Consider the following 7,923-nt stretch of genomic DNA (forward strand, 5'->3'; position numbering starts at 1 on the left):
AATCCAACACTTAGGAGCCCCTGGTATCTTCAACACTCCCTGAAACCAAAGAACCTGATATTACCCTATAAACCAACAGCAGACTTTAATCTATCTTCATCACTTGTCCTTGGGTGAGCACCAGCACACACCCAAACACGTGCTTATGTGCACACATATACACACTTTTCCATTGTCTGAAAACTGCTGGCCCCCTATCTATACTTCGCCCCTCCAAAATAAAAATACCAAGTCACTTCCATTGACATCCCCATCTTCCAGAATACCCATCATTGCTACTCAACCCTTAGTCACCTACAAATGGCGAAGCTGAATCACATCTATGAGACCTGACCATGAATCTGAGCAGGCTCTGGGAATAGTCTCAACACCAAGTAGAAGGCCCCTGACATTCCGCATCCCCTTGGGCTGTGATTTGCTTTTTAAACCTGGAAAGGGCACAGAGAAGATGTCCCCAAGGGAACAGTAGGCAAAGAGAATACCCTATTCCCTCAGAGCACAAGGGGTCCCAAGGAGGCCTGGTGAAGGGAGTCCAAACCATTACAGGCTGGGAAAGGTCTCTGGGCACGTAAGTCCTCATCTTTGTAACTCTGGGTAACAGTCTTCTGAAGGGAGTAGTCAGGCTGGGGCTGGGGATGAGAGGTGGAGATGAGAAAGAAATTTGAAACCCTGTGGGGGAAACCTGCTGACCAAGCACGTGGCTCCTCCTTGTTCTCCTTGGTTTCCTGGAGCAGAGGTAAGGGAGAGGGTGAAGGGGCTGGGCGCTTGAACTGAAGTGTGGATCCTAAATCAATTTGCAGACATCACCCAGAGACATCTTCTGCATCTAGAGAGGTTGCAGTGGAGAGAAAACATCTGGTTGCAACAAACAACCAGGTTCACAGTCCACGCTTACCAGGCATGCCTTCCCCATCACCCACCATCTGAGAACAGTGAGTTCCAAAGGGTTTGTGTCAAAATCCCCGCAAGGACTTTGATAAGATGTCCATGAGTCAGGAAAGGGTTATCCATGTGTTTTTGTTCAAAAAGAACCCAACCAAGTCAAGCGCTGTGTGTGCACAAAGAAACGGGTGGTCCCTATGACTAAAGCCTCTGGCTTTCACATGTTTGGTTAACCTAAGTGTGGAACACACAACCTTCCAGAATTTGACCATGCCTGCTTATTTACTTTATCAAAACATTTTCCCCCCATCTTGGAGTCTAAATTGCTCACTCTGGGGGCGGAGGCGCTGACCCTCTGCAGGGCCCTGTGCTTTCACGTGTTCACCGAGCCAGCAGCGCTGTGAGACGGGTTTTCCTATTAGTCCCACTCCACAGATGGAGAAACTGAGTCACAGAGAGGTTAAGGAACTTGCTTTAGACCGCTTTCCTGGCAAGGATAAGACCCCATACCTAGAAAGTGGGCCCTATCCCCCATGTGCAGTGTGACCCCTGCCACAGGGAGAAGCCAGGAGGCCTGTGTTCCACTCTTGGTTCTAGCAATTCAAACATCACAATGACGAAGGTTCTTCCTCCCAGCAGGTCTCAATCTTCCCCCTCCTTCAAGTGAGAGGGCTGGACTACATGATCTCTAAGTTTCTCTGGCGCAGATTCCCTACGAGTGTGTCTCAAAGCTGAAGGAGTAAGAAACCAAGGGGAACCTTCCAGGAGAGAAGGCTCCTGTCCTTCCTGTCTGGTCCCGGTCCCACCGGCCGTGAACTTCACGGAGTGCTGTTCCCTAGACAGTCACGTGAGGGCCGCTGCTTTTCTTCCTTCCAGCTGTTCAGAATCCGAAATGAACATCCAGGCATTCTTTCATTCCACAAATATTTATCAAGGGACTACTATGTTCCAGGAACCACGCCAGAGGGGGTTGGTGTAACAAAGAACCAGACGTGGTCCTCATACTTGGGCAGCTCACAGCCTAGTGGGGAAAGCAGTGTTGTAAATACTAAGATTCAGTCCTAGTCCATAGTGTGTGGGCCGGAGGGCCGCCGGGGTCTGAAAGAATGTACTGCTGGAGGTTGGAGGCTAGAGGCTGGAGGCTGAAGGGGGGACCTCCTGCCAGGGTAACAGACAGGGCTAATGGATGATTCGGGCGCATAGAGAAGTAAGCCCCTAAGGCAAGAAGAAGCAAAGACTGCCTTACAACTGGAGCATGAAACCGGCCACAGAGCCCGCAGGAGCCACTTCACGGGAAGCTCAGTAAAGCCACAGGAAGGAACTGGCCCTCAGTCTGTGGGTAATGGGGAGACTCATGCATCAGGAAAGTGCCAGTGATGGGTTGGGTCCCCCAAAAAAGATACATTGGAGTCCTAATCTCCAGTACCCCAGAATGTGACCTTATTTGGAGATAGGGTCTTTGCAGAGGTAATCAGATTAAAAGTGAAGTCATTAGAATGGATCACAATCCAACATGATCAGTGTCCTCATGACAAGGGGAAATTTGGACCCAGAAACACACAGGCGTCAGAGAAGACAGTGTAAAGAGACAAGAGAGAAGACCAGCATCTACAAGACAAGGCGAGCGGCATGGGACAGACCCTGCACAGCCCCAGGAAGGAACCAACCTGCCAACTCCTCTAGAATTGAGAGAAGACACATTTCTATTGTTTTACGCTTCCTGGTCTGTGGCCCTTTGCTATGGCGGCTCTGGGACACTAACCCCGACTTTAACATGAAGAGTTAGGTGATCATGTTTTTATTGTTAAAAGAACGCTGTTTCTTCAGTGCAGAGAATGGTTGGTGGAGGGGGCATCCAGCGGGGCTGCGGGAACCCAATACATCACAGGGACGATACTGGAATAATGTAGGTGGGAATGATGGTTTTCACCAGAGTGCTGGTGGGGAAATGAAAAGGTCCACAAGATTCAAGGGATTTAGGAGGTCAAACCAGGGAGATCCCTGGAGAAGCAAAGTCCATGCTGATGAGCCCTAGACAGAAAAAATGGAAAAATGATTCTGATTCTGGCAACACCGGCCCCCTGCATGCATCTAGTCCCAGCCCCCTCTGCTCTCACAGCCAGATGTCCGTCCCTTCCTCTCTGTGTTTGGTCCAGCCCTGCTTCTCCTTCCTGGCCACCAGCTTCTTCTTTATCAGACACTTCCCAGTTGCCCCCATGACGTATATTGTGTTTTGTGGCTTACAAGCTGCTCCCACATACACGTCCCGCACGTTTCTGCTGAGAGCAGGCTTTAGTCTGTCTTATGCATGAAGAAAGGGAAACAGCAGGGAAGGGATTTTGCCAAAGACATGTTGTGAGTAGTGGAGCCAGGATTCGAGTCCACGGCTGCTCTTTCAGCATCCCGAGTGTTTTCCTGTGCCCTGCCACCACTCATGTCAACACAGGGCTTGAGAGGGGTCCTGTCTCTAGCAGTTACAATAGAGGACTCCATACAACGTTGATTTTGAAAGCCTGTCAGTTGCTGGCATAAGGACGTTACGGTAGAAGATTTCCACCGTAAAAAAGAACATCCCTGCATATTCCCTTCTGGCATAATCCTGTTGAAGGTTTGCTAAAGTGTGAGGACATACCGTTTTGTGTTTAAGACCATCCTAGTTGGGATCCAAGTTCTGGCCCATGTGGGCTGCATGATCTTGAGAAAAGCACTCAATATTTTTCACCTCAATTTTCTTTTTTCCTTTTTGTAATTTAAATTCAGTTAGCCAACATATAGTACATAATTAGTTTCTGATTCTTCTATTGTGTAAAACAGCCAGTGCTCATCACATGTGCCCTCCTTAATGCCCATCACCCAGTTACCCCATCCCCCCCCACCTCCCTACAACAACCCTCAATTTGTTTCCTAATGTTAAGAGCCTCTCGTGCTCTGCCTCCCTCTCTGATTTCTTCCCATTCAGTTTTCCCTCCCTCTCCCTATGATCTTCTTTGCTATTTCTTATATTCTGCATACGAGTGAAACCATATGATAATTGTCTTTCTCTGCTTATTTCACTTAACATAACAGCATCCAGTTCCATCCACGTTGAAATAAATAGTAGGTTTTCATTGTTTCTTATGGCTGAGTAATATTCCGCTGTATATATGAACCATATCTTCTTTATCCATTCACCTGTTGAAGGATATCTTGGCTCCTTCCAGTTTGGACAGTGTGGACACTGCTGTTATAAATATTGGGGTGCAGGTGCCCCTTCTTTTCACTACATTTGTATCTTTAGGGTAAATATCGGCAGTGCAGTTTCTGGGTCATAGGGTAGCTCTATCTTCAACTTCTTGAGGAACCTCCATACCGTTTTCCAGAGTGACTGCACCAACTTGCATTCCCACCAACAGTATAGGAGGGTTCCCCTTTCTCTGCATCCTCTCCAACATTTGTTCTTTCTTGTCTTGTTAATTTTAGCCATTCTGACTGGTGTAAGTTTGTACCTCAATTTTCTTATCTTTTAAAAGGGAATGCTGTTCAAAGCCAGATCAGAGTTGTTTGGAGTGATATGCATGGAGTATTCAGCTTAGTAGTGCCTGATACATAGTAAGGACTCGATATGTCTTGGGCACAACTGCTATTATCTGCCTTAATTTCATACTCATTTCCAAATCCTGAAAGCACACAAAAATACTTCTTTCTCAACATCTCAGAAATTTAAGTGAAGGGTGGTCAAACAGTGAAAAATCTAAAGGCTGTGAGATTTTGCAAAGAAATCAAGAACAATTGCTTTCAAGAGCATCCTGGAACACCTGACAGAGAAGAGTATCAAGGCAGGAAATAAAGGAAGAAATAAATCAAGTGGTGAAGGAGAAGTAGAGGTGGAGTGAGAAGCTATGTACTGCCCCCAAAAATTATTGAGAAGAACACCACAAATCAACATATTAGATAATTGGTCCAAGACCACACAGACAGAAAATGAAGGAGCTGATTTCAAAATGTGTGCTTTTTAACAAGGACACCACACTTAACTCTTTTCTTTCCAGGACATCTCTCACTATACCTGCAGCATTTCATTGTGCTTATTTGTTTAAAAATTCCTTTCCCACTAGACTCTAGCTACCTTAAGAACAGGAATTGAAAATGACTTATTTTCATAATCTCAGTGTTGGGTTCCCAGTGAGCATTTAATTTAACAGTGTTGAATTATTGTGAAGGCACAAATCCCTGATGGCTAAGAGTGTTTCAATAGAGAGGTTCATATATAATAGAGGTTTTTCCCAGCTTTTAATGAAATGTTCTCTCTGAAAGGGTGAGTATGAACACTGTTTGCCTAGTTGGCATTCATCTTACTTACCTGATTCATTTAGCTGTTTGGGGGTTTTTTGTTTGTTCATTTGTTTTCTTGCTTTGTTTTGTTTGCAAGGGTAGTAGAGAGATGAGCTTCAGCCTGACATACATGAATAAGTATTTATGGGGAAGGACCCAGAAAAATAGGCATCACTGAGGTCCACCTGGGATTCTTTCTGAAAGGAAATCCTCTCTGATGTCTCTGCATTTAACATAGGCTAAACTTTTGTATTGTTCAACTTCTTGTGGACTGTAGAAGGGTAGACAGAATCATGGACAATTTATAGGAATCCTAGGAGAGAGAGGAATAAATTGAAACTCGTTGAATTGAAAATTCTATTATTTTCCGTATTCATTGGCACAGGCAGGATTATGGAGAGAGTCAACCAAACCAGTAGTGTCTCTGAGTTCATCCTCCTGGGACTGTCCTCTTGGCCAGAGGACCAGAAGCCACTTTTTGCCCTGTTCTTCTTCTTGTATGTGGTCACACTGGTGGGAAACCTGCTCATCATTCTGGCCATTCACTCTGACACTCAGCTCCAGACACCTATGTATTTTTTCCTCATCATCTTATCCTTCACTGATGTTTGCTACACAACCATTGTTCCCAAGATGCTAGTGAACTTCCTGTCAGAGAAGAAGTCCATCTCCGATGCTGAGTGTATGACCAGATGTATTTCTTCTCAGCTTTTGCCAACACAGAAAGTTACCTCCTGGCAGCCATGGCCATTGACCATTTTGTGGCCATATGTGATCCCTTCCACTATGTCACCATCGTGAGCCACCGCTGCTGTGTCCTGCTGCTGGTCTTCTCCTGCTCCATCTCTGACCTCCATTCCCTCTTACTAGTTCTCCTGATAAATCATCTCACCTTCTGCAACTCCAATGTTATCCCCCACTTCCTCTGTGACATCAACCCTCTGCTGAAATTGTCCTGTTCCTCCACATTCATCACTGAAGTTGTAATTAACACAGAAGGATTAGTAATCCTGGTGACCCCCCTTTATATGTGTTATCATCTCTTACTTCCGGATCCTCATTGCTGTTCTTAAGATCCCCTCAGTTGCTGGGAAGCATAAAGCTTTCTCTACCTGTGGCTCCCACCTCACCATGGTGACCCTCTTTTATGGAAGTATTATTTATGTTTATTTCCGACCCCTGTCCAGCTACACCATCAAGGACAGGGTGGCTACGGTCCTTTACATGGTTCTGTCCTCCATGCTGAAGCCTTTTATCTACAGCCTGAGGAACAAAGACATGAAGTGGGGCATGAGGAAGCTGATGGGCAGGAGGAGGTCCCAGGCAGCATCTTCCTGAGCACACTCAGGAGCAAGTCTTTGAGCCCTCATTTCTGCTGATTCCTGGTATACATATCCAGCTACTTGAGGCTAGCATACCTAAGTCGAGTATTCGTGGGAAATTGTATGAGTGACCAGACAAGAATATTGTACCTGTTTTTTCATATTCATAATTTCTTAAATTTATTTTACAGTATAATAATATATCATATATACGATATGTATATACCCACCAGTTAAAGCCCCCTCATTAGGGCTCCCTTGCTAACCCAGGGTCTTTGCATCCATTTTTCATTCGCAACCCCCATTCCCTTTTCCTATTCACTCCTTCCAAGTGTAGCTGAAAACTTCTTAATTTTCCTTTACCAAATTTCTCCCTGTTCAATAACTCTGAGTTCCCAGTATCCTTGTGTAATTTAAGAAACACCTTCAATTAAATGTGGTACATATATGCAATGGAATATTACTCAGCCATCAAAAAGAATGAAATCTTGCCATTTGCAATGAGATGGACGGAGCCAGAGCGTATACTGCTAAGGAAAATAAGTCAGTCAGAAAAAGGCACACGCCATATGATTTCACTCATATGTGGAATTTAGGAAACAAAATGAACAAGCAAAGAGAAAGAGAGGGGGCAAACCAAGAAACAGACTCTTAACTAGGGAGAACAAACTGATAGGCTACCCGAGGGGAGGGAGGTGGGAGTTGGGAATTAAGGAGGGCACTTGTGTCATACCAGGTGTCATATGGAAGTGTTGAATCACCATGTTGTATACCTGAAACTAATATTACACTGTATGTTAACTGGAATTTAAATAAAAACTTTTTTGAAAGAAACATCTTCAATTATTTGAGCTGCAGTAATTTCAATGCCTGTGAAATTACTTAAAGGGTTCTGTGTGTGTGTGTGTGTGTGTGTGTGTGTATGCGTGCGCACGTGCATGCAGGTGCATGTACATGTTGTCTTCTGCATAAGATTAAGACCTCCCCAACAGCAGAGGCCATTTTTGCCACTAGACAGAGAATAGATGATATCTCCGCCAGTTTTGGGCTCTCTCTCAGCACAATGTTCTAGGTCCTAAACACAGTGTAGAAACAAGGGTCGGCCCTAAGGAGCTGGTTGACTTAGCAGCTTCAGTCCAGCACTCCAGGTGACCTGGTCTGCTTCTATATGTCTTCCCTGGCATCCTTCCCTTTGTCTTCTGACAGCTTTTGGTCCATGCCCTCTTCCTGAGCATCTTTTGATGTCATTCACCCTGGAAGTATCTGCATTTTTTACATCATCACTAACCATTGGTCTATTTTCTAAGGTGAGAGGACAAATTTTTTATAACGAGGTTTATTCTGAGTGGTGTTTGAAGATAGAACTAGACCCAATATTGGGGGGTTTTTTAAATTTATTTTTTCAGTG

At 45.0% G+C, this 7,923-nt stretch overlaps 1 protein-coding gene across 1 annotated transcript; it reads left to right on the forward strand.

The window, feature by feature from the left end:
• The first annotated feature begins 5,586 nt into the window (after nucleotides 1–5,586).
• On the forward strand, nucleotides 5,587–6,531 carry LOC131812882 (olfactory receptor 1L3-like). The gene is given in 3 exon segments (XM_059142843.1): nucleotides 5,587–5,878; nucleotides 5,881–6,212; nucleotides 6,214–6,531. Coding segments are annotated over 3 exon segments (942 nt in total).
• Nucleotides 6,532–7,923: the final 1,392 nt, after the last annotated feature.

Source organism: Mustela lutreola, chromosome 12 (genome assembly GCF_030435805.1).
Source record: "Mustela lutreola isolate mMusLut2 chromosome 12, mMusLut2.pri, whole genome shotgun sequence".
Classification (NCBI taxonomy): domain Eukaryota; kingdom Metazoa; phylum Chordata; class Mammalia; order Carnivora; family Mustelidae; genus Mustela; species Mustela lutreola.